Source organism: Sus scrofa, chromosome 14, assembly GCF_000003025.6.
Source record: "Sus scrofa isolate TJ Tabasco breed Duroc chromosome 14, Sscrofa11.1, whole genome shotgun sequence".
In the NCBI taxonomy this organism is placed as follows: domain Eukaryota; kingdom Metazoa; phylum Chordata; class Mammalia; order Artiodactyla; family Suidae; genus Sus; species Sus scrofa.
Genome location: NC_010456.5, coordinates 113,707,146 through 113,733,948, shown reverse-complemented (window position 1 = coordinate 113,733,948; position 26,803 = coordinate 113,707,146). Strand labels below are relative to the sequence as shown.

The 26,803-nt window shown below is 49.4% G+C and overlaps 1 protein-coding gene across 10 annotated transcripts; it reads right to left on the bottom strand.

Moving 5' to 3' along the window:
* On the bottom strand, positions 117-26,290 carry SFXN2 (sideroflexin 2). 10 transcript variants are annotated; one of them, XR_002338747.1, is made up of 12 exons: positions 26,050-26,282; positions 11,198-11,358; positions 10,898-11,068; positions 9,212-9,310; positions 8,154-8,229; positions 7,750-7,835; positions 6,073-6,509; positions 5,867-5,933; positions 4,444-4,493; positions 4,136-4,185; positions 2,307-2,354; positions 117-1,502 (listed from the first exon to the last, which is right to left on the bottom strand). XR_002338747.1 is itself a non-coding variant. In XM_021073466.1 (12 exons), exons 2-12 carry the CDS (start codon positions 11,356-11,358, stop codon positions 1,348-1,350), a joined length of 1,092 nt encoding a protein of 363 aa, XP_020929125.1. In that variant the 5' UTR covers positions 26,050-26,261; the 3' UTR covers positions 117-1,347. The 10 variants fall into 10 exon arrangements, 9 of the variants coding, with proteins under 9 accessions (XP_020929125.1, XP_020929131.1, XP_020929126.1 ...); XM_021073466.1 differs by having other exon boundaries at positions 4,057-4,185; positions 6,073-6,122; positions 26,050-26,261; XM_021073472.1 differs by having other exon boundaries at positions 6,073-6,122; positions 26,050-26,261.

The following is a 26,803-nucleotide window of genomic DNA, read 5'->3' as shown; positions in this document are numbered from 1 at the left end:
AGGTGGATTTTCCTTCCATAAAAAGGAAGCTGAACAAAGGCCTCCAGGCACCAGACAGGTTCCCCTTATAGCTGCCATACCCTCCTCTACGCCAAGGCCAAAGTAAGACCAGACCCTGCTTTCCATCCAGCTTTATTAACACAGTGTACAGACTTCATTGTGCTCTTTCAAGAAATGGGATTCACAGTGACATCCTTTGATCAGTCAGTAAATTCCACTAGACAATGTCCACTCATACAGACATTGGCCCCAGGTCAGCCACAGCAGCCTGCCCTCCCCCACAGGCTTGCTAAATCCCCTAGAGCAGCCAAGCGGAGACGGGCAAGTGGCTGCGCTCGGCTGTGTGTCCTTTAAGGCTCTTTGGTCCTGGTTGATTTCCTCTCAGAGGCGTCCAAATAAAACTTCCCTTTCCTCTTCAGTCCGCACCAGTCTCTCTTTGGTGTTAACCCAGTGGGCTGAGGAAGGGAGGCAGCCAGGAAATTATACCCATGAAAATGTTCAGTGAATGCCTCCCTCCTTTGTTTTTACTCACGGTTAGTGGAATTACCTTTTAGACACAGAGAAGCAGAATCAGATATGATTTTAGGGCAGGAGAAAGAAGTCAGTATCAACGGACATGGCTTGAAGCACCACGAAACTCTGCTGCCTCCATAACGTCCTTTTTTTTCGGCCTCGCCCAGAGCATGCAGACATTCCTGGCCCAGGGATTGAACCCACACCACAGCAGTGACAACACTGAACTCTTAACCCACTGGGCCATCAGGGAACTCCACACAATGTCCCTTTTTTTTTTTTTTTTTTCTTCTTTCTTTCCACTAAAAATTCCTGGGTGCCTGATAAACTCAAGTTTAGCAAGACTCCCAGAGAAGCTTTCTGACGGGGGGCACTGGGCAGGAGAAAGGGAAAGAGCAGAGAGGGGCCCAAGGCGACCCGGCTTCTTCCCTCCCATTTCCTGAGGGAGCTGGAACTGCAAGGGTGAAAGGTTCCCTCGCCTGAGAGCAGGTGAGAAAAAGAAGAGGGCTTCTTGCTCAACCCCGGCTGGGACCAGAATCCCAAAGGTTTCCTAATTTTTCCAAATAGTTTGCTCAAGTGTCTTCCCCAGGGTCCCAGCAACTTCTTCCTAAGGGGGTCTCAGCTCCTGGTCTCCAGGGGCTGGGGACTGGGTGAGAGCAGACAGAAGACCTGGCCTTTCTCCCCTGTTCATGTTTATCCCCTAGAGTCCAATAAGCCCAGGTGCCTGGAAGAAGCATGAGGCATCCTCCCGCCCCCACCCTTACCCCCCAAATCCACCCTGGCCTTCAAGGCCCCATCGGCAAAAAGGAAGGAGGGAACAGGTATCCAGGGAGGCTAAGGAGGAGCTGGTGGATAGGGGTGTGGACTGGTCCTTGCTGGGATAGAGCACTTAGAGACCCTTATTGAAGTAGACATAAGGCACAGGTTCTTCACACTTGGCCTTGATGCTGTCTCGGAGCTCCGGTTCCAAATAGGAAACTGGCAATTCGCTGAGAAGAGAGAAGAGAGTCGTGAGCACGCCACCTGGATGAGCAGCAAACTACCCTCGGAAAAAGATCTAACTCAGACGCCACCTCTAAGAAGCCCTTCCTGATTTTTCCATCAGAATTATTAATGGCCTCCATACCCCCACAGTATGCTGCTTTTACGTCTGTCGAGCCCTGACTTCATTCTCCCTGGTGCTAAACTTACAACTTCACAAGATTCCAAGCACGGTGCTCAGAACATGGGAGATGTGGAGCACAGGACTACTGAGCTGAGAGCAGCAAGCAAAGGGACACGGGCATCTTCTCGGTATGTATTCAAACTACATCTGGTCTCCCGGAGCCGGTTCCCCCGCCCTCCCTCGCCCCCACCCCAGGCTGAGGCTTCCCTTCCCTTGGCCGTCATCTCTTCTCATGCCCTGCCCCGCCCTTCCCAGGACCTGCAAAGGAAGTGGAGGGGTCCCAGCCATCCACCCTCTGGCAAATATCAGCCAGAGTAGGTACCTACCCTCTTGTTCAATTTCAAAGACCAGATCCAGCCAGGGGAGATGTATCTAGTAACTCAACCAGCAGGGACAGAATGGCCCTTATCGTTTCCCCACCTTCTCTCCGAGGCAGCCTTTGCTTCACTGGGAGTGAGCAACCTGTCTGCCCCTTGGAGCTCTGCCTGGTTTGCCATACACTGGGGGTTAAGAGGCCCGGAGTTTGGGCTGCCCAGCCCGGCCCTCTCTCCTTCAGCACAGCTGGCAGGTCAGCAAAAGCAGGGACAGCGCGTTTAGTAAAACAAAATGAGGAATGAACAGCTGGTACCATTTCTGCGGGAAGAGCCCACACGCCACCGGCACCATGAAGATGAGGCTGGAAGAAAGAAGAAACCAAAGTGTTAGGGGGCATTTGGCCTCTCCCAGAGCCACCCACACCCCATCGCTGAGTCGCCCAGAGGAAGGAGGAGATGCCTACTCAGCTGGCCCCAAAGCTCCCCTCCCTCCAACTTTATTCCTAGTCTTAGTGCCAGGGAACTCACTCTGGCACGGGACAGAAGCAGTCTTCTGCCACCCCCCACCCTCATCCCACATCCTCCTGTGGGTCATTCAAGCAGGTGAAGAGAGTGGAATCACTAGGGCATGCGAGCAGCAGCCCTAAAAGCCACAGGGGCCCTCGGATGTACAGGGAGAGCAGAGGGCTGTGAACCCAGGGTCCTCCTCCCATATTCGCTGAGTGCCCGGGCTGCTGGAGGAGACGAGGCAGCACTTCTCACAACTTCACAAGATTCCAAGCACGGTGCTCAGAACACGGGAGATGTGGGGAACTCAAGGCACTCGCTCAAATGTAACACTAATTCAGTAGGTCTTGGGAAAGGGCCTGAGAGTCTTTATTCCTAACGAGTTCTCAGCATCACGTCTTAGAGGATTTGGGAATTGAACAGACCTGGGTTTGTATCCCAGCTCTGCCGCTTCCTAGCTGTGCCTCTCAGGCAAGTTCCCTCTGAGCCACTAGAGGGAGGGCAGGAGTGACACGGGTGACACATGCAGTCTGTGGTAACTGCCCCTCAGTGGGAACTCCACAGAAAACAGTCTGACATAATGTTAAGCTTGCTGCGGTCCCAACCTCTCAGCTCCAGCAGTTCCCAGCTAGAGACACTTGGGCAAGGAGACGACAGCAGCCTGAGTACCTCCACGGCTCAGGGAATTGGGTGAAATTATAGATGGGAAACATCAGCACAGTAAGGACACACAGACAACACCCAATACACTTTTTTTTCCCCCTTTTCAGGCCACCTCATAGCACATGGAATTCACGGGCCAGGGATCGGATCGGATCCAAGCTACAGCTGTCACCTATGCCTCGGCTGCGGCAACACTGGATCCTTTAACCCACTGTGCTGGGTCGGGGATGGCACCTGTGTCTTGGTGCTGCAGAGATGCCGCCCATCCCATTGTGCCACAGCAGGAACTCCAATACATGTTGGTTTTGGTTGCTGTCATTAGCCTCACGGCCTCACAAGGCATGATTAATGCTGGGACATGTCCAGTCAAGGGCAGGCTCCTAGGAATGCTACATGACTTGAGGCCCTGCCCTCTGTGTCAGGATGGGATGCTTGACCGGCCCAGTCTCTGTTGTCATTTTCAATTATATGTATATACTGAGATATACCTGACACATAACACTGCGTAAGTTTACGGCATCTGCCAATGCCTCTGTCACATTATCATGTCTCTATTGTGGTGGGACGATCTCACCATTTTTGTCTCTTCTCTGAAATCATTGCAGACCTCAGGTCAAAGGGGAGACCCCAGGACAGGAGGGCACCCGGGGGCACTACTTTCCACATAGGCCTGTACACAGGGCCAGCCTGGTGCCCTTGGAAAGATGGAGTGAGAGCTCTCTAGAAGGGCATTTTTTTTGGCCACACCTGTGGGATGCAGAAGCTCCAGGTTCAGGGATTGAACCTGTGCCACAGCAGCAACCTATGCCACAGCAGTGACATGGTGGATCCTTAACCTACTGAGCTACCAGAGAACTCCAAGAGAGGTGCTCTTGAAATCAGGTAAAGGAGTACCTGGTTTCCAGCCTGGGCACAAGAAGACAGATCCTGGAACCCCACCGCTGACTCCAAACCAAGAAGACCCATTACTCACAAGCACCCGGACAGCAGAACCTGCAACGGGGCGTGCAGGACCCGGATTCTCTGCACAGAACAGACAAGAGAGAGCCCATGTGGGACTGGACGTACCTCGAGGTGAGCCCCACGCCCAACAGTCTCCTAGAAACCCTGGCGCCGTGGGGAGACGTCCTCCTTGCCCTCTACAGACAAAGCGGACAAACAGGGAGCCAGCGGAGATGGGGGCGCGGGGGCAGGAGGGAAGGAGAAGAGGGTCATGAGCCCCCAGTATGTGTGAGGCTGGGGGCCTCGGGGCAGGAAAGATGCAAATGAGAACCCACTCACCTTCATGAAGCGCAGTTTCTCCAGCCTTTCCATGACCACCGGCAGCAGGACTGGAAGAGACCAGGGGAAAGGCTGGGGGGCGGGCTGCAGAACTTCCCCCAAGACCCCTTCCCGAAGCCAAATCACAGACGAGTGACTCCCCCTCTGTGCCCAGAAATTCCAAAAATCCATTTCATTCGGGAGAAGAATGAAAGACTGCAGGCGTGGCCACACCTGCCCTCTCCCCCCAAGTCCTAGCGGAAGGGTGCTTCTCGAACCTCTCAACCTGCACACTTGTAATGACAGGAGGACACGTCCCGAAGGCGCAGGGCACCCTTCTCAAGACCGTCATTGGGGAGTCTGGGGATGGCAGATGCCATCTATTATATTCAGAATGGATAATCAGCAAGGTTCTGCTATATAGACAGGGAACTATATCCAATCACTTATGATAGAACATGATGGAAGATAATATGAGAAAAAGAATGTGTATATATGTATAACTGGGTCACTTTGCTGAACAGCAGAAATCGACAGAACATTGTAAATCAACTATAAGTTAAAAATTCCTGTTGTGGCTCAGTGGTTAACGAACCCAACTAGTAACCATGAGGTTGCAGGTTCAATCCCTGGCCTCGCTCAGTGGTTAAGGATCCAGCGTTGCTGTGAGCTGTGGTGTAGGCTGGCAACTGTAGCTCCAATTGGACCCCTAGCCTGGGAACCTCCATATGCTGTGGGTGCGGCCCTAAAAAGACAAAAGACAAAAATATAAAAAATAAATAAATAAAAAATAAAAATTTAAAAAGCAAACAGGAGCTCCTGCTGTGGCACAGCGGAAATGAATCTGACTAGGACCCATGAGGTTGCAGGTTCGATCCCTGGCCTTGCTCAGTGAGTTAAGGATCTGGTGTTGCCGTGAGCTGTGGTGTAGGTCACAGATGTGGCTCGGACCTAACGTTGCTGTGGCTGTGGCATAGGCTGGCAGCTATAGCTCCAATTTGACCCCTAGCCTGGGAACCTCCATATGCCACGGGTATGGCCCTAAAAAGCAAAAAAAAAAAAAATTTTATATATATATAAAATAAAAAACAAAACCATCTTTGAAGGCTCACAGAAGTTTTGTATCTTACTCTAACATGCCCCGCCTAGAAGCGAAACCAGGACAGGGGACTTATTTTCTCTGCCACTGTCTCCCCATCACCCCACGCTATGTCCAGCACACTGAAGGAACTTAAGGAATATTTGTTAAATGAAAATAACTTTCTCCACCAAATCTCCGATTAACTGATGTTCCATGGCTCTCCCGTGGCTTCTGGCACTCAAGGAAACCAGTTTGAGAAGCATGGCCATGGAGAATGGTGTCCCACCCCCCACCCAAAGTGTGGCCAAAGTCTCCATCACGTGTTCCAGGGTCCCCCAGGATAGGAGGGCTTTCCCATCTTACTCATGCCGGGGGCTGCCATGGCGATCCGAGAAATTACCACCTGGGTGATGCCTATGGCCGCAGCTCTCTGAGGGCAGAAAAGAGTAAGCTGTCAGGAATGACCTTATCCAGTATCCATGGGCTGCACCAGAGGACGGGGTCAGGGTCAGGGTCAAGGTCAGGGCCATGGCCAAGTCTGAGATGGCAAAAGGGTTGAGTGACCTCACCTGGCCCTTTCCCAGAGGGCTGTATTTTTAGGGCTTCAGGACCAGAAATGCTGATGAAAAGACACAAACAGAGATGTGGAGGGAAAATCGATGGAGAAGGAGGATGGAGTCAGGGAGACGGGTTCTCAGCCCTATGGTAGAGTCCAGGCCCGCTCTCACCACTAAGAATAGGACAGGGTAGGAGTTTCCCTGGGGTGCAGCAGGTTAGGGATCTGGCGTTGTCACCGCTGTGGGTTGGGTCACTGCCGTGGCACAGGTTGGATCCCTGGCCTGGGAACTTCGCATGCCGAGAGTATGCCCCCCGCCCCAAAAAGACCAGGACAGGGTGTGAAAGGGAAGTCCCTCCTCCCACCCCAAAAGGCAGGCCTCTGCTCACCCGGGAATGACCCATCTCATTGTGGTTCCTGTCCTTCACGCAGATGCCCTGGATGAGCTCCCTAAACACAGATAGGAGGTGCTGGGCTTGGAAAAGGGGTGCTGGACGCCTGCTAGCGATTTAACACACTAGGGGGCCAGAGCCAGGGGATTCAAGCTCTAGGGGGCCACCTCCTGCTCCAGAGAGCCGTATGGCGGCCGGGATCTAGGGTGGAGGCTCAGAGAGCTAGCACTGGGCCTCGAGTGACGAGGCTGAATCCGGAAGCTACAGAGTAAGTTGTACGATCTTGAGCAAGTTCCCTGATCCTTCTAAGGACACAGTTCTCCTCATTTGCAAAATGGGAATAATCACGGCACCCACTTCAGAGGACTTGGTGAGGATTAAACGGGATAATGCCCATGAAGTGCTGAGTCCAGTGCCTGACACGGTGACCAGACAAGAGACAAGAGCTGCCCTGGCTGTTAGTCTCAGGCCGGGTCCTGACAGCACTCCATGCAAGACCAGGTGGGTGGCCGGGACGCATTCATTCCTCAGAAGGAACAACTGGGTCAGGGGAGGGGACGAGGAGGGGCGCCGTGTGAATGCACGACCACTCTGGCTGTTCTCTCTGCAAGGGGAATGGGATGAACTGTTTGCTACTAAGTGCCTTGGAGATGCTGGTGATGAAGGCAGTGATGCCCACGGTGGCTATGAGAGCTAATGCTGATGGAGCATTTTCTTAGGTTCCAGGGGCTATTTTAAGTGCTTTATATGTATGACATCATTAAGTTTTGTGACAGAGGAACATCTGTGCTTTCTCTAGTCAAGAAACAAGGACAGTGAGACACAGCAGGTTTCTCCTTTCACCTTTCCTGCTGTGAAGCTTAGAGCTTGGTGCCTGGAAAACCTCTCTCTAGGCCAGGAGCTTCTTTCAAAGCTTCTTGGCTCTGTTCTATCTTTGGACGCTTTGCTACATTTTATTCTATAAGCTGCCCCAGGGGCTTTGGAAGCAGGCTGAGTTCACAAGTTAAACCCAGTTGTAGTTGAAAGGACATGGGTCCACCCCAGCCCCAGGCCCCATCCCACACCGTCCAAAAAAATGACTCTCACAACAGTTATCACAGATGAAACCCAGCCATCTGCCACTCCCAAAGCCATCACTGTAGGAGCAGCCAGGCCTCACCGAAGCTTCAGAAGCGCAGCCCAGCAGCCCTCCCCGCACCCACTGCAGCACCAACAAGCCACCCCCCCGCCGTGGTCTCCTGCCCTTTCCCGGCTAACCTCATGGTTTATAAGGGAGGAAGGGGGATTCCTGTACTCACTGCTGTCGCATCATTGGGATGTTGACACAATTGGCAGCAGCCACAGCGGCAAAGGGCACCCAGCGACCCACCAGGGGTGGAGCTCTCTGTGGGGGAAGAGAACCATGGGAGTAGTTCAGGTTCACTGGTAAATAGGTGTGGCAGGGGCTTAAGGAAGACAAAACAAGAAATCAGACCTCACTATGGCCACACATCCAGACACCCAGTCAGGGACCCCAAATGCCCTCAAAAGCCCCAGAAGGACCAACCTGGGGACAGCCCTGATGAATTTCCCACTACTTGGCTAGGCTCTGGCCAAACCCAAATCACCTAGATGGGAAATGACCCCTGCCTGGGGAAGAGTTTTCCCTAAGACTTTTGCTGCCCCCTTGTGGCCACCATGCCCACAGCAGCCACAAAGGTACCTTTGTCATCATGTTCATGCTCACAGCGGTGGCCACCGCCGTGGTTGTGGCTGTGATGTAGGAAACTGCCATCTGCCTGTTGGAGAAGAGAGTTGTTGGGGAGGAGGGACCCCTGCTGGCTGAGGGCAGTACCAGAGCTTGAGTGATTAAAGTCTGGAAATGTGGCTTCATGACCAAGAAGCTCATGTGGTCTGTCCCCAGCCTCATCTTGTGATCTCCCCCCAACTCAGATGCTCCAGCCCCCCCACCCCCAAGCATGTTCCTGCTCAGCGCCTCTGTCCCTCTCTATCTCTATCTATCTGTCTTCCCTGGGATCTTGCATGGCTAAGTCCTTATCTCTCAAAACTCAGCTGAAATGTCGGCTCTCCACAAAGGACTTCCCTGACCCGCCCCTCTACACAGATGCCCCTCGGCTGAGATTATTATGCCACTTTTCTTTTCTTTTTTAAAATTTTGGGGGCTTTTTTAAAGTTTTATTGAAGTCTAGTTGATTTACAGTGTTGTGATCATTTCTGCTGGACAACAAAGTGGTTCAGTTTTATATCTATATACACGCACATATACACATACATATATATACAAATATATATATACACACACATCCATCCTTTTCATTTGACAGAAATATTAATTTTCCTTTACAACTGTAGACTTCTTAGAGCTGAAGAACTGGAAACACCATCTCTTCTTTGACTCTTAGTAGCCCTATAGACTTGTTTTCTTAAAAGACCTTAAACTCCAGGGACCATCATGTCTTACTTAAACATATCCCCTGAACCTAGAACCTAGCACCATGCTCAGCACCCAGAGATACTCAAGAAATATCTGTAGAATGGATGCATGAATGATCAAGTCTTGAATTGTTGTAGGAAGAAGCTGGTCAGTCTAATACTTCCGAACCCTGGTCAGTCTAATACTTCCGAACCCTGAAAGGAGACTTGGTCACCTGCCCGGGACAAGTGCCACCTAGAGAGGATGGATGTCCCAGAGCCTTCAGAAGGGCTGTTCCCCCAGAGGCAGGAGGCCCATGGGGACAGCCTGGGGTTCAGGTCTCCTACCTGAGCGACGTGGGGGAAGCTGCATTCCTATTGGTGTAGTTGACTAAGGCATTGAAGGACTGGTTCACCCACTGCCAGAAGATCACTGCCGGCATCGTCCTACAAGGAAGGGAGGCCCGGAGAGGCAGAGAGAAGGATGGAGGGGGACCTGGGGGACACCAGTCAAATCACAGTACCTGCCACTCCCCAGCTGCTCCCACACTGTTTTATGCACCTGGGCTTTTGCACAGGCTGCCCCTCTCCCTGGAACATCCTCACCCCCTGCCTTTCCGAACGTGCCTGAATCCTGCTCTGTTGAGACATCGCTTCTTCCTCGGAACCTTCCCGGCCTTTTCCCTACCTTGCCCGAGACGCAGTTACAATGCTATATTCTCTATGCTCCCACAATGCCATATTCTGCCCCCCACCCACCACTTAGCAGGCCGGACTATAACCGTCCACTTCTTGATCACCACAAAACTGGGAGCTCCCTGAGTGGAGGGACTACAGTTTTCATATTCCCCAGGCCTGGCTCAATAGCTGGGGAGGGAGTTCCCGTCGTGGTGCAGTGGTTAACGAATCCCACTAGGAACCATGAGGTTGCGGGTTCGATCCCTGCCCTTGCTCAGTGGGTGAACGATCCGGCGTTGCCGTGAGCTGTGGTGTGGGTCGAAGACTCAGCTCAGATCCCGCGTTGCTGTGGCTCTGGCGTAGGCCGGTGGCTACAGCTCCGATTCAACCCCTAGCCTGGGAACCTCCATATGCCATGGGAGTGGCCCAAGAAATGGCAAAAAGACAAAAAAAAAAAAAAAAAAAAAAAAAAAAAAAGCTGGGAGCAAATGCATGGAGAAAAGAGAGCTACCGAGCAACTTTCCCCTCCCCACTGGGCTCAAAGGGGTTTCCTGGTTTTTTACGTGGATATTACATTATAAAAATACATTAAATTCGTTGTTGAATAACCACTCTTTTTTTTTTTTGGCTGCACCCACAGTATGTGGAACTTCCCAGGCCAGGGACTGAACCCATGCCACAGCAGTGACCCAAGCTGCTGTAATGACAACACAGCTGTCATTAACCCACTGCACCCCAGGAGAACTCCTTGAATAAGTACTTTTTTAAAAGGAATTAGCACTGCTCCTTTGTTGAGAATTCTAAAGAGGAGTGCCTCAGTTCATACAGCCAGGCTCCAATATTTCTTGGCTATGTGAACCTGGACAAGTTATGTAACCTCTCTAGGACCTCAGTTCTTCATCTATAAAATGGAAATCAAAACAGTACCTCTCCGGAGTTCCCGCTGTGGCACAGCGGAAGTGAATCTGACTAGGAACCATGAGGCTGCAGGCTCAGTCCCTGGCCTTGCTCAGTGGGTTAAAGATCCAGTGCTGCTGTGAGCTGTGGAGTAGGTCGCAGAAGCAGCTCGGATCCCGCATTGCTGTGGCTGTGGCTGTGGCCAGCAGCTGCAGCTCTGATTCAACCCCTAGCCTGGGAACCACCACATGCTGCAGGTGCAGCCCTAAAAAGACAAAAAAAAAAAAAAAAGAAAAAAGTACCTCTCGAAAGGGTTGCTGAGATTAAATGAGGCGATACACACAGGAATTTAACACAGGGCCTGGTATCTGGTCAGGGATCAATAAAGACAGCTCTTACTATTATCCTAATACGCCTCCCCGTCTAGCAGGTCCAAGCAGCCTTGCTGCCGGGGCGCACCTGTAGAACTGGAGCATGAAGCCCGTGATGATCATTCCGCCAGGGACCTGGAAGGACATCCGCCCGATGACGTTCATCTTCTCCCCGGTGTCAGGGTGGAAGGCTGAGTCGTAGAGCTTCTTGGCATAGAGCAGCTGCTCCACTGGGGTACCTGGGGGGACAGCCCCGACCCTGCCCCCAGGACAACAGGCAGAGTTACCTCCCGGACCGGGGCATCCCTCCCGAGCCCTCTGCCTAGGCCCTCGTCTTCCGTTCCACCTCCTCCGAGGGAACCTCCAGCCGCTTCCCCGAACCGCTCACCTGCCCTTCTCCACCATCGCTTTGGCCCAGTCCAGCTCCCGCTCGGGCACCAGGATGGTGCGGGGGTCTGTGATATTGAAGAAGTGCTTGACCCGCCCCAGGAAAGTGCTCTGGTCCCAACGGGGGGCATCGATGTTAAAGCCGGACAGGTCAGCCTCCATCTGCTCTCACATAAAAGGCTGGACTTCAGAACAGAGGACAAATGAGGGCTGTCCCCAGATCAAAGCTTGCCTTTGAGGCCCTGGGCACCTCCCGCTGTTGCGGACTGATGGCTTTCACCAGCCACGAGCATCATCTGCCTCGGCTTGGAAAGGGCCCACCGAATGGTCACCAGTCTGAGCAACTGGGCACCAACATGGGTTTCCTGCATGCCCGCTGGTGGCCCGTCTGGTGCCTGATCATGCTGTGGGGGAGACAGGAGAAAGGGGACACCATGCCCGTCCTGGGGAGTTGAGTCTGACTAGGGAAGGAGAGCCCAGCTGTGGAACGTAGGTAATACATACAGCACCATAAGCATGGGGAGGAGAGGAAGCAGGGATGGGGGGAAACAGTAATTGGGGTGGGGGGGCTTCCCAAAAGAGGTGGAATGTGAGTGAAGCCCCAGAAGACAGATCTATCTGAAGGAGGAGGAGGAGCGAGACCACACTGAAGGCAGAAACAAGCACAGATAAAGATGGAAACAAACACGGCCAGATCACCTTCATTTCAGAGAGTGTGAGGGGTGTGTGTGTGTGTGTGTGTGTGTGTGTGTGTGTGTGTTGCATGCTGGCCCTGTGAGAAGTCCTGGCCACGGTTGTGAGTGAGACGAGGTGCCATGTCTGCCCTCAAGGCATTACAGAACAGGAGGGGGACAAACAAGTCAATCAACGAGGACAGCAGTGTGACAATGGTGCTGACAGGTGGGGGGGGCGGGGGAGCAGCAGAAAGCCAGAGAAGAGGGACCCAAACCTGAGATGACCATGTCTCTTGGTTTGCCGGCGCCTCTTGTCCTGGGGTAATTTTTAATAGCATCCCCTCTCACCTTCAAGAGTGTCCGTCCCAGTTTGGACAATAAATTACAAGGTCATCTCATCTAAAATGGATAAGGGATTCTGAACACACTTTGTGAGAATAGGACATAAACAATTATTCTTTTCTTTTTTGGCCACCCCGCAACATATGGAGATTCCTGGGCCAGGGACCGAATCTGAGTCACAGTTGCAGCTGCCTCAAGGCCAGATCCGTACGTAACCCACTGTTTGGGGCTCAGGATAGAACCTGGGACCCAGCAGCAGCCCTAGCCACGGCAGAGACAACGCCGATCCCACTGCACCACAGCAGGAACTCCTGAAATACACAATATCTTGAAGGACGTGTAAAAGTTAGTAGACAGGAGTTCCTGCTGTGGCATAGTGGGTTAAGGATCCTGTGTTGCCACAGCTATGGCGTATGGCCCAGCTATTAGATAGACGGAGGAGAGGTACCCCAGGCAAAAAGAAGAGCCAGCCTTTAAAGCACAGTGCATGTGGGGACCTGATGATGATGATAACAGGCAATGGTCACTGAGCTCCCACCCTGCACTGGACTCTCTGCTTCATGCTGAGCAGGCCAGGGATTGAACCCAAGCCGCAGAAGTAACAATGCCAAATCCTCAACCACTAGGCCACCAGGTAACTCCAAGATACTCTTAAATTTAAGCCCATTCTATGGATGAGGAAACCAAAGCACAGATAAGGAACCGTATCAAGTCACATAAGTATTAGCCAGTGGCAGAGCCAGGATTTTAATTCAGACTGATTGACTTCAGAACTCTTGCCTATAATTGGGTTTTGGAATCCATGACTTGAAAAGCTAACACAGGAGTTCCCATTGTAGCTCAGTGGGTTAAGAACCGCACATGGTGGAGTTCCCATTGTTGCACAGCAGAAATGAATCTGACTATAAACCATGAGGTTGCAGGTTCTATCCCTGGCCTCACTCAGTAGGTTAAGGATCCGGTGTTGGCATGAGCTGTGGAGTAGGTTGCAGATGCAGCTTGGATCTGGTATTGCTGTGGTTGTGGCGTGGGCCGGCAGCTATAGCTCCGATTTGACCCCAGCCCTGGAACTTCCATTTGTTGCATGTGCAGCACTAAAAAAGAAAGAAAAAAAAAGAAAGCTAAGGCAGGTCAGGTCTGACATGTGAGGAGCCTGAATGTGGTCACTCCTCTCCTCAGAACATCAAAAAAGCTGAACAGGCTGAAAACCAACAGGTCTTAGACCCATCAGAGAAGTGAAGTCACAGGGCAAACCACTGCCCCCAAGCTTGGAGAGACAGGCAGGTACAGAAAATCACAGCTTACTGGGAACAAAAGCTCAACCCTGGGGCAAGTACCATTGGAAAATGTCAACATTAATTGACAAATTGCTGGAAGTTCAGTGTGGACAAGCTTGAGAGTTAACAATTCCAGGGGGACACTGGTGCAACCACTACGGAAAAGAGTATGGAGATTCCTCAAAAAAATGTGTTCACTGCAGCACTATATACAATAGCCAAGACATGGAAACAACCTAAATGTCCATTGACAGAGGAGTGGATCCAGAAGATGTAGTACATACATATATACAATGGAATATTACTTAGCCATTAAAAGGAACGAAATACCAACATTTTTAGCAACATGGATGGACCTAGAAATTACCATGCTAAGTGAAGTCAGCCATACAATGAGACACCAACATCAAATGCTTTCACTGACATGTAGAATCTGAAAAAAGGACAGACTGAACTTCTTTGTAGAACAGATACTGACTCACAGACATTGAAAAACGTATGGTCTCCGGAGGAGACAGTTTGGGGGGTTGGGGGGATGTACCTGGGTTATGGGACGGAAATCTTGTGAAATTGGATTGTTATGATCATTATACAACCACAGATGTGATAAATTCATTTGAGTAATAAAAAAAAATTAAATGGTAGAGCCTAGGCAGAATTGACCATGGGGGGAGAAAAAAAACTAAAAACAGAATTACCATTGATCCAGCAATCCCACTCCTGGGCATCTATCCAGAGAAAACCATGACTCGCAAATATACATGTATCAAAACTACTATGAGGTACCACCTCATACCTGTCAGAATGGCCATCATTAACAAGTCAACAAATACCAAGTGCTGGAGAGGGTGTGGAGAAAAGGGTACTCTTCTACGCTGTTGGTGGGAATGTAAATTGGTACAACCACTATGGAAAACAGTACGGAGGTACCCCAGAAAACTAAAGATAGACCTACCATATGTCCCAGAAATCCCACAAAACTTTCCTTAAAAAAGACACAGGCACCCACATGTTCATTGCAGCACTATTCCCAATAGCCAAGACATAGAAACAACCTAAATGTCCATCAACAGATGAATGGATTAAGAAGATGTATTATATATACATGATGGAATACTACTCAGCCATAAAAAAGAACAAAATAATGTCATTTGCAGCAACATGGATGGAACTAGAGACTCATACTAAGTGAAGTAAGTCAGAAAAAGACAGACAAATACCATATGATATCACTTACATCTGGAATCTAATATATGGCACAAATGAACCTTTCCACAGAAAAGAAATGCATGGATTTGGAGAATAGACTTGTAGTTGCCAAGGGGGAGGGCAAGGGAGTGGAATGCACTGGGAGTCAGGGGTTAATGTAAACTATTGCATTTGGAATGGATAAGCAATGATATCCTGCATATAGCACTGAGAATCATATCTAGTCACTTGTAATGGAACATGATGGAAGATAATATGAGAAAAGAATATATATATATACGCATTCCCATCATGGCTCAGTGGTTAATGAACCCAACTAGTATCCCCGAAGACATGGGTTTGATTCCTGGCAAGGATCCAGCATTGCCAATGAGGTGTGGTGTAGGTCGCAGATGCGGCTCAGATCCCATGTTGCTGTGGCTGTGGTGTAGGCCGGTGGATACAGCTCCAATTCAATCCCCAGTCTGGGAACTTCCATATGCTGCAGTTGCAGTCCTAAAAAACAAACAAACAAACAAACAAAAATGTACATATATATATGTTGGTGAGAGAAACTGGGTCACTTTGCTATAAAATAGAAAATTGACTTAACACTGTAAACCAACTATAATGGAAAAAAATAAAAATAATTAAAAAAAAAAAAAGATACATGTACTCCAGCACAATAGCCAAGACATGGAAGCCACCTAAATGTCCATTGACAGAGGAGAGGATAAAAAAGATGTGGTACAAAAACACAATGGACTATTACTCAGCCATAAAAAGGAAAGAAATAGGAGTTCCTATCATGGCTCAGTGGTTAATGAGCCCAACTAGTATCCACGAGGACTCAGGGTCAATCCCTGGCCTTGCTCAGTGGGTTAAGGATCTGGTGTTGCTGTGAGCTGTGGTGTAGGTCACAGACATGGCTCAGATCCTGCGTTGCTGTGGCTGTGGTGTAGGCCAGCGGCTACAGCTCCAATTCAGCCTCTAGCCTGGGAATCTCCATATGCCGTGGGTACAGCCCTAAAAAGAAAAAAGAAAAAAAAAAAAAAAAAAAAGGAAAGAAATAATGGCGTTTGCAGCAACATGGATGGACCTACAAAACGTCATGCTAAAGTGAGGTTAGCTAGACAGACACCAAGGTCATATGGGGAATCTCAAAAAGGGACACAATGAACTTCTTTGCAGAACAGACACAGACTTACAGACTTTGAAAAACTTATGGTTTCCAAAGGAGACAGGTTGGGGTGGTGAGGGGGGCTGGGGGGGTGGGATGGAAATGCTATAAAACTGGGTTGTGATGACTGTTGTACAACTATAAATGTAATAAAATTCACTGAGTTAAAAAAAAAAAATTCCAGGGGGACTCAGTCTTCTGTGGGGTGGAGGATGGGGAGACACACTTTTATGAGTTTTACCTCCAAGAGCTCACTAGGTTCTCAGGCTGAAGATCAGAGAAAAATTCCCAAGTGCTTCTGGCAGGAAGATGGGGAAAGTGGCCATTCTGAAGTACACCTAGAGGCCTCTGTCACCTTTAACAAGGCCTACCTAGTCTGTTTTACCAGAGCTTAACCACCTTGAGTTTCACCAGATCCTAACTCCCCTGGGAGAAGGGGAGCCCAGAAGGACTTGCGAAGGTCCAGCACCCCCCCCACCCTATCACAGGACTATAGAACATTCTCCCTCTGCTCACACTGCAGGTGGTAGAGGCTCCTGTACGGTAACAGGAAGAACTGAAAAACAACAGAAAGAACTGTGAGTCTCAGACCTTATCTAAGAAGAGGTCTCTAGAAACCCAAAGACAACAGTGGAGACAAAAACAAGGACAACAGGGGAAATGTAACTTTTGACACCTAGAGCTTTAGCAAACAGTAATCACAGCCTAACTCCTTGCCAGATAAATGTAAAACTTCACACACATCTGGCTTTCAACAAAAAAATGACAAGGCATCCGAAAAGGAAAAAAGAGAAAAAATCCAGAGTTCCCATTGTAGCTGAGCAGGCTAAGGACCTGACATTGTCTCTATGAGGATGCGGGTTCAATCCCTGGCCTCACTCAGTGAGTCGAGGATCTGGACTGCCATAAACTAAGGCAGAAGTTGCAGATGCAGCTCGGATCTGGTGTTGCCATGGCTGTGGCACAGGCCTTCAGCTGCAGCTCCAATTCAACCAGGGAACATCCATTTGCTACAGGTGCAGCCATTACAAAAAAAAAAAAAAAAAAAATGGAGCTCCTGATGTGGCTCAGTGATTAATGAATCTGACTAGCATCCATAAGGATGCAGGTTTGATCCCTGGCTTTGCTCAGTGGATGAAGGATCCAGCATTGCTGTGAGCTGTGGTGTAGGTATTAGACATAACTTCGATCCTGTGTTGCTGTGGCTGTGGCATGGGCCGGCAATTCAACCCCTAGCCTGGGAATCTCCATATGCTGCAGGTGCGTCCCTAAAAGCAAAAAAAAACCTCCACAGTTTGAACAGACAGAGCAAAACATCAGAACCATGTGACAGAGACTTTGGAATTACCAGATCAGGAATTTTAAATAACTGTGAGAACTCCCTGGTGGCCTAGTGGATTATGGATGCAGCATTGTTACTGCCGTGCTGTGGATTCGATTCCTGGCCTGGGAACTTCCACAATGCTGATGGAATGGCCACAAAAAATTAAATAGGCTTAGATTCCGGAGAGCGATCTCCTCTGAGCCCACTGGTATAATAAACCTGAGTTCTCAATAAATAAATAAATAAATAAATAAATGAAACCATGAAGGGGGGACTATTAATTTAGAGTTCCATATACAGCAAAATTATCAAGATGAAGTAAAATACTTTCTGAAACAAATAAAATTGAAGGAATTTGCCACCAATAGACCTGACCTGCAAGATGTTAAAAGTTAAGTTTTTCAGAGAGAAATAAGATGATATGGGTCATAAAGTCTAACTACATAAAAAGGGTCAGACAAGGAATAATTAAAGGTAAAATTTAAATATTTCTTTTTGTTGGAGTTCCCTGGTGGCTCAGCAGGTTAAGGATCCAGTGTTGCTGCTGTGGCACAGGTTTGACCCCTGGCCCAGGAATTTCTGCATGCTGCAGGTGTAGCCAAAATATATACATGTATTTTTTTCTTACCCTAATTGTTACCAGTTAACAAATATATAACAGTTCAAAATAATAATAGCAACAATGTATTCAGTGGTTGCAACTTAGCCATAAGTAAATGAATGACAGCCATGCTGTAACAGGTGGGATGGAAGAATTAGGAAGACTCTATTATAAGGTATTTGCACTACCAGTGAAGTAGGATAGTATAATTGGACTTGGATTGGTTGCAAGCATATATTGCAAACTCTAGGGCAATCACTAAAAAAATTTTCAAAGGAAGTATGATCTATATGGCAAGAGAGGAGAGAAAGTGGAATTATGTAATAAAAGCTATGGCTTTTTAAATTTTGCCTGAAAATTTCAGGAAGCCATTAAAAGATTTTAAGAAGAGTGACAAGATCAGGTGTGTAGTTTAGAAAGAACTGGGCCATCAGATGAAAATAAACAGGGTGTGATAGGACCACATAGAATGCAGAGACCAGCCGGAAAGGAACCCCCAATAACCCTGGCAATAAGTGGGGTTCAAATGAACCCAGACGCACCAGAACCAGGAGGAGGATCAAAAGAAGAAAAGCTTTTGGGAATTTCCATCGTGCCTCGACAGTTAATGAACCCAACCAGCATCTATGAGGACCTGGGTTCAATCCCTGGCCTCGATCAGTGGGTTAAGGATCCAGCATTGCCATGAGCTATGGTATAGGTCGCAGATGCAGCTAGAATTCCACATTGCTGTCTCTAGTGTAGGCCTGTGGCTACAGCTCCGATTTGACCCCTAGCCTGGGAACCTCCATGTTCCATGGGTGCGACTGAAAAAAAAAAAAAAAAAAAAAAAAAAAAGAAGAGAACCTTTTAAAGCAGCATGATCTGGGGATTTGCTAAGTGATTGGATACAGGAGGAATATTCTATCTCTTAGGGCTCAACCACAGAAACAGAATCAGTAGGATCTATCTATCTATCTATCCATCCATCCATCCATCCATCCATCCATCCACCTATCTCCTGGAATCTCTGACCTCAGGGTGGGGGTGTCTATCCCCCCCTTTTTCGGCTGCACCCATGGCATGTGGAAATTCCCAAGCTAGGGATCGAACCTGCGGCACAAGAGAAGCCTGAACCACAGCAGTGACAACTCGGGATCCTTAACCTGCTGGCCTAGCTCTTTTTTTAAAGAGATTCCATATGATTATGTCAGGCCACCCAGGATAATCTCCCTTTAGATTAACTCAAAGCCAACCAATTAGGGATTTTAACTAAAATCCCTTCACCATAGGACCTACAAGAAGGTGTGTATGTGTTATAAACTGGCCCCTTCTCCCTCAAAGCCCCCTCCTGCTAGAAATATGGTGAGGAGGGGTCCCTAGGGAGCTTTTCTAGCCTTGCCAAATTGACCCATCGCAAATAAATAGAATGATACCAGGGTTTCTGACTGGGGCAGTAAAGTGCTGACACAGAATGCAGAAAAATAGGCTTTAAAGGAGAAAACGGTGAGTGTGATTTTTCTTGTGTTGAGTTGCAAATGCTATGAGACTTTCTTATACACAAGAGGCTGCTGTCTGTCTTGGGTCCTTTGCAAATGCCAGTCCAGGATGCTATTCCTTCCTCTCTTAACTACATAACACCTGCTCATCCTTTTTTTTTTTTTTAATTTTAAGGAATTATTTTCAGATTCACTTCTGTTACTATGCCATTTGTCTTTTTTCTTGAAAAAAAAAATCACCTTAACGGAGGATTCTCCATATATACTGAATTCCAAGTTCACAGGTATGGTTTGAGTAAGATTTAAAAAGCTATCTGGGAGTTCCTGTCGTGGCACAGCAGAAACAAATCCAACTAGGAACCATGAGGTTGGGGGTTCGATCCCTGGCCTCGCTCAGTGGGCTAAGGATCTGGCATTACCGTGAGCTGTGGTGTAGGTTGCAGATGTGGCTCAGATCTGGCCCAGCTGTGGCTGTGGTGCAGGCTGGCAGCTGTAGCTCTGATTCAGCCCCTAGCCTAGGAACCTCCATATTCCACGGGTGCAGCCCTAAAAGGACAAAAGATAAACATAAAAATAAAAAATAAATAAAAAGCTGTCAAAAAAATAAAAAATAAAATAAAATAAAAATCTGTCTTCTCGGAGTTCCCTCTGTGGTGCAGCAGGTTAAGGATCTGGCATTGCCGCAGCTGTGGCATAACACATAACATCTCAGCTCCAGCTCAAATCCCTGGCCTGGGAATGTCCATATACCAAGGGTGTAGCCAAAAAAATTAAAAAGCTCTCTTTTTGAGTTATACAATTATCTAAATCCAAAAGCACTCAAAGAGTTGAGCAAACAAAGCCAGTCTTCCTTTGCATCTTAGGGGAAGGAAACATAGTGCTGATGGAAGCCACAGACCTAGTCAAAATTGTTTTATATTTTTTAGTGAAAGTAGCGGTCTTTCCACCCAAGACCACTACTTCAATAAAGACCCATGGGTTATTAGAGCTGCAAAGGAAGTTACAAGAAAGCCACCTCAGAATAAATAGCAGCCTTAAAAGCAGGTTCATTAGCGAATAATTTCAAGTGCTCCCCCTTAACCTCCCCCCAAAAAAAGTATCTTTTTTCTCTCCAGACAGCTGGAGTTACTGGTAAGTAACTCCCATTTGTCGTTCAGACTTGGCTTAAATATCCTTTCCACAGAGAATCCTTCGAAGGAGCCCCCTTTCCTCCCTCCCACCCAACTACATCAAGTGCTCTGCTATAAGCCCTCTTGGGGGGAGTTCCCGTCGTGGCGCAGTGGTTAACGAATCCGACTAGGAACCATGAGGTTTCGGGTTCGGTCCCTGCCCTTGTTCAGTGGGTTAACAATCCAGCGTTGCCGTGAGCTGTGGTGTAGGTTGCAGATGCGGCTCGGATTCCCGCGTTGCTGTGGCTCTGGCGTAGGCTGGTGGCTACAGCTCCAATTCAACCCCTAGCCTGAGAACCTCCATATGCCTCGGGAGCGGCCCAAGAAATAGCAACAACAACAACAACAAAAAAAGCCCTCTTGGCTTCGTACTTCTCCTTCAAAGCCATGCCAGTTTGTCATGGTCCTCTGTGGTTTTACCTTAATGAATGTGCACCTTTCCCTACTAGGCCATAAACTCCTCGAAGCCAGGAGTTGTATCCATTTTGCTCACCATGATTTCCCCAATCCCCAGCACAAGAATTTGAGCATTTGCTAATAAACAAGAGGTTCAGTTGGTCAGCCACTGGATATTCAGGCTTAAAAGCCAGCATGGAGGTCTGGGTTAGAAGGAAAACAGGGAGTGAGCAGCTTGGAAGTAGCTGAAGATAATGTTTTCCAGGGAGAATACACAGACTGGGAGGAGGAGAGAGCCGAGGACATACCCTGAAAAACCACTATATTTATCAGACAACCCTTCCAAAAGATGAGAAAGAACCACCAGCAAGGTAGGAGGCAAGAGCAGCCAACAGGAGTTCCCGCTGCAGCACAGTGGGTTAAGAACCTGATTGCTACAGCTCAGGTGGCTGCAGAGGCGTGGGTTCGAACCCTGGCCCTGTGCAGTGGGTTAAAGGATCCAGCATTGCCCAGGCTCAGATCCAATCCCTGGCCCAGGAACTTCCATATGCTGCAGGTGGGGCCATAAAAAGGGAAAAAAAAAAAAAGCCAATAGATGGGGTAGAGGGAGCATGACGGTCAATTCTGAGACTCCTGGGGCAGGAGAGAGTTCAGCAGGCTGATGGCTCAGGGTAAACCGCTTCCCCAGGAGGAAGGAGAGGCCCACAGTGGAGTTTCCACCGCATCCCTGACGGGCCCCGGCTCTGCTATGCAGACGTCAGATGCCCCAGAGCAAGTGTCCACTACCAGAACTCTGGCTTCCCCCTCCTGCCCCACCACTGAGCCCACAAGAAAGCTCTGGGCTCTGCTCTCCCAGGACAGGCCGACTTGGCTCCTGCAGGCTGGTCCAAAGACCAAAGGCATTTCATGCAGTCCCAACTGAAGCCAGGACGTGGGAGGGGAGAAACGGTTAACGGGCCCTCACTTTACAGGAAGCAGAACGGAGTCTGGCTGGCAGATTGCATGCTGCCTTGGCTCACAGAGCCCCATTCTCCCACTGGATGGAGACAGCCCCAAATGCCATGCTTCCCCCTCAACACACACACACACACACACACACACACACACACACACACACACACACACACACACTTCCCAGCCATCACTCTCAACCCTAAGCCCCACAAACCAACACTGGAAAGTCCTCTGCCTTTCCTAATGGAAGCACTTTTACCATACAGTGGTAATCATTTGCTAAATCATGCAAGAACCTTTGTCTCTGTTACCAAGGTCAAGGCAGGAACTGCCCAGTCCTTGTCTCATGTAAAATACAAAGGGGAAAAAAAAAATCTAAATTTTATGTGGTCTCAGCATTTTCCTTCATGCCACTGCCCCCCAGTGAAGACAGTTCTGTGACTCCTTGGGGGGAAACTCAAGCCCCTTCCTTTTTTTTGCCTTTTTTTAGGGCCGCACCTGTGGCATATGGAGGTTCCCAGGCTAGGGGTCAAATCTGAGCTACAGCTGCCGGCCACAGCCACAGCAACGCGGGATCCTAGCTGCATCTGTGACCTACACCACAGCTCACAGCAATGCCAGATCCCTAACCCACTGAGCAAGGCCAGGGATAGAACACGCAACCTCATGGTTCCTAGTCGGATTGGTTTCCACTGTGACACGACGGGAGCTCAAGCTTTTCTTTGACATAGTCCCACAGCATCCTGTCCTCCAAAGCACTCTGGGCTTTTGTAATTATCACTTTCTTGGTATTTACAATTATTGGGATAAAATTTGCCTCCCCTGATCAACTGTGGAGTTTCGCTATAGCCCTCATCTGCCCTCTAAAAACACTTACTGCTTGCCTGACATGCATTCCAACCTATCTTGGCTTCTCTGGGAATCAAGGATGCCCCCCCACACACCCTTTTTTGGTCATATTCAGAAGTTGCCATGGCTATAGAAGTAAGAGCAGGCTTTCTTTCATGAAGCTGCAAATTGTCTACCCCTCCTACACCGAGTCCTAGCTGGTCTCTTAGGTTTTCTTCAACAGTTACCCTCCCTCTTCCCACACGAGCCACAGGAAGTACTTCCTAAAAAGGTGACGATCATATGGAGGGTGCCACTACAGGGAACAAGGGAGGAGGTGGCAATCAAACAGGGGACTGACCATACCCCCCACCTTCCCGATTAGGAAATGCCACAGCTCAAGGACATTAGGAAGCCAAGATCTCAGCTTCCGGGAGGGAACTGATGCCTAGGCAGGTCTGCCAGCAAGGTGAGCACCTGGGGTACTCATGGCCCTACAGACATAAATGTGAACAACAAACAGATCCAGTCCTGTTTATTCAAAGATCTGACAAGAGCTAAGGTCTATTTTCCCAAGATCACAAGGCACAGCGTCACCTAGACAGGTCCTCTATCCATATGGGGTATTTGTCTCAAGAAAGGGACAAAGAGAAAGAAAGAGAGGGAGGGAAGGTGCAAAGAGGAAGAGAAAAAAAAATGAAATAATGGACTGCCTCTCCTGACGTATTGCTCGTCCTTCCAGAGAGCTGATGCTTAGACAACAGGCTTCCAAATCTCTTCTGGGGTGTCCTTTTGTAAAGGTGTGGGGGGCACCTTTTTTTTTTTTTTTGCTTTTTAGGGCACCTGCAGCATATGGAAATTCCCAGGCTGGGGGGTCAAATCAGAGCTACAGCTACCAGGCTACACCACAGCCAGAGCAACGCGGGATCCAAGCTACATCTGCAACCTACCCCAAAGCTCATGGCAAAGCCAGATCCTTAACCCACTGAGCGGGACAGGGATTGAACTCACATCCTCATGGATCCTAGTTGGGTTCATTACCGCTGAGCCACGATGGGAACTCCCAAGATTTCCCTATTTTTATGGGTGTGTGTGTGTGTGTGTTTGGCCACAGCATGCAGTGGCTTGAAGGGGGATCTCAGTTCCCAGACCAGGGATTGAACCCAGGCCACATCAGTGAAATCGCCGAATCCTAACCACTAGACTACCAGGGAACTCCCAAGATTTCACTATCTGAATCCCCACGTAGAAAGAATAACAAAACATCACTAGTACTCACATCAGAGGAAGATCAAAGCAGTCAAAGATGCAAGAAGCTCAGACACAAAGACCACTGAGATGGCAAGGGCTAGTGTCAAGGGTGTTTACAGCAAGCTGGAGAATGAGACTAATAATTAAATAAGCAGGCCCTGGTAGTATATGCCTATGTACAATCATGTGATACTGAGGCAACCATGCTGTCAGACACCAGGCAATTTAGAAAGAACAGTCTGGAGTTCCCGTCGTGGCTCAGCGGAAACAAATCTGACTAGTACCCATGAGGACGCAGGTTCGATCCCTGGCCTCGCTCATTGGGTTAAGAATCTGGTGTTGGAGTTCCCGTCGTGGCGCAGTGGTTAACGAATCCGACTAGGAACCATGAGGTTGCGGGTTCGGTCCCTGCCCTTGTTCAGTGGGTTAACGATCCGGCGTTGCCGTGAGCTGTGGTGTAGATTGCAGACGCGGCTCGGATCCCGCGTTGCTGTGGCTCTGGCGTAGGCTGGTGGCTACAGCTCCGATTCAACCCATAGCCTGGGAACCTCCATATGCCGCAGGAGCGGCCTAAGAAATAGCAACAACAACAACAAAAGACAAAAAGACAAAAAAAAAAAAAAAAAAAAAAGAATCTGGTGTTGCTGTGAGCTGTGGCGTAGGTCACAAACGTGGCTCGGATCCCTCATTGCTGTGGCTGTGGTGTAGGCCAGCAGCTACAGCTCCAATTTGACCCTTAGCCTGGGAACCTCCATATGCTGCAGGTGCAGCCCTAAAAACACACAAAAAAGAAAAGAAGAAAAAGAAAGAGAAGTCTGCCTTGCCTTTCACAAAAGAACCAACAGACTAGAGTTGGGTAGATTGAAAGAGTGCAAGCTCTGAGTTAAACATTCATTTTGCACTTCAGTCAAGGTTCTGAACTAAGTTTTCTCCTTAAGGATCTGAAACAGGTATGCAGGTAGTAGATGTTTTAAAAAATACTTTAGTTGAATATGCATTCAGGACCATTCAGGAAAAAAATCTGCCTTGGTTCCAATAACCTTTTTTTCTTTAAAAAATGGCCACACCCAGCATATGGAAGTTCCCGGGCCAGGGATCAAATATGAGCCACAGCTGCAGCAATGCCAGATCCTTAACCCACTGTGCCACAGCAGGAACTCCTACCTTCATTCCAATAATCTTAACTATACTGAAAAGCCTGTTGGTTGTAAAAGAAGCAAAGCCCAAAACCCAGATTAAACTATTAATATCTAAGACCCACATAGCACTTCCTATGGCCAAGCAATGTTCTATGTGCCTGATATACAATTCATATAATCCTCACAAGAACCCAGTGAGGTAGGTAAGAGGCACACACGCACGCGCGTGCACACACACACACACATCTCCAAACCTCCAGGTATATCATCCATGCCCACACTTTATCAGCTCTTAAAAACCTCTGGACTTACATCTCAGGTATAAACCACTCTGCTCCCTCCACATGGACAATACAATAACAGTGTTTAAAGGCACTTAAAATAACCAATTTCTAGGGTTGTGAGAATGAAATGAAATCATGTATGAAAAGCATTTCACTAGGAAAGATGTAACTTCCATGAGGACAGTTTTGTCTTTGCTGTGTCTCCAGGGTCTGGACTAGAACCTGGCACAACTGTGATAACTCTTCTTCCTGTCCTCTGCCCTTGGAAGGGGTGGGAGGTAGCACCCAGAATCCCTCTCACTCTTTCTTGCCTGTAAGTGCCTGCCCATTTTTGCCTCCTTCCGGGCTGCAGTCGGCGCACCGACCCGTCCAACGCAGTTCAGCAAAATCATCCATCCTAAAACGCCTTTCACCCGGCTGTCACCTCATACCAGCCCTCAGGGCCAGTCCTCAGGCAGTTTCTTGCCCTCCAACAGGCAGCCTCCCACCACCAGGGTTCCTCCAGCCCGGATTCTAACACAGGTGTGTGGAGACGGGTGTGCAACCCACGACGCCCTCGCCCCTCAGCCTGGCACACGAAGGTGCTGGAGGCCATAAGGAAGATGTCCACAGGTATCTTCTTCTTGTGCCACGTGGCTTGGGCAGGTGGAAGCCCGGCCCACGCTGCAGCCCCGCCTAAGCAGAGTTAGGACAGAAATGCAAGCTACGTCGCGGAATGTGGGGACTGGAGATAGATTCTGCAGGCTGCCTCCTCCCAAGACCCCTTACCTGGTCCCAGAAGGAATGTGCTGAGACAACTGCTACCAGATGCAGCCCGCGTTCGCAGCCTGGCCTGGATGCACTTTTGGCTTCCACCCGGGAACCGCCCCTCGCCACGCCCCCTCCCCTCTCCTGGACCAATCATAGGCTAGGTGGCCCCCGCCAGCTGAGTGGGCGAGTTTTCACGGTTCCCCGGGTCTCCACCAGCCTGCAGCTGCCAGCGGCCGCTCCAACAGCCCGCCTGCGCAGTAGGCGGGCACTTTGGCGCGCTTGCGCACTTCGGGGAAAGGGGAGCTGGACCCCGCCCAGTCCTGCTGCTCAGCTCCTCCGCTGTGCGTGCGAGGGACGTCGGGGGCGGCGCCGCAGCAGTTGCCCCTGGTAACGGGGGAGGCAGGAGGTGGAGGAGGAGGAGGAGGAGGGACTCGGCGGGAGGATGGTGAGTGTGGGGGTCAGGGTACCTCCGGAGCCGGTAGGTCACCCGCCTCCCTTCCCCAGGCTCGAGGCGCGGCATTGCACTTAAAGTCAAGGAGAGAATAGCCTGGCGTTCAGCCTGCTGTCTTAGGTCATGGATTGGTTTCGGGGGGTGGCGGGCATCCCCGACTCTGTGGGCCCAGGAGAGAGATCTGGGCCTGGGGAGGAAGGCGGGGCTTGCAACGGGTCCGAAGCTAGGGGAAGGGGCTGGAAGAGTGCGTGGTTATCCCCGTACTGAGTAGGGGCTCCATCATCATTCTGAGGATTGGGATGAGGGCGGATCCGAGGAGCT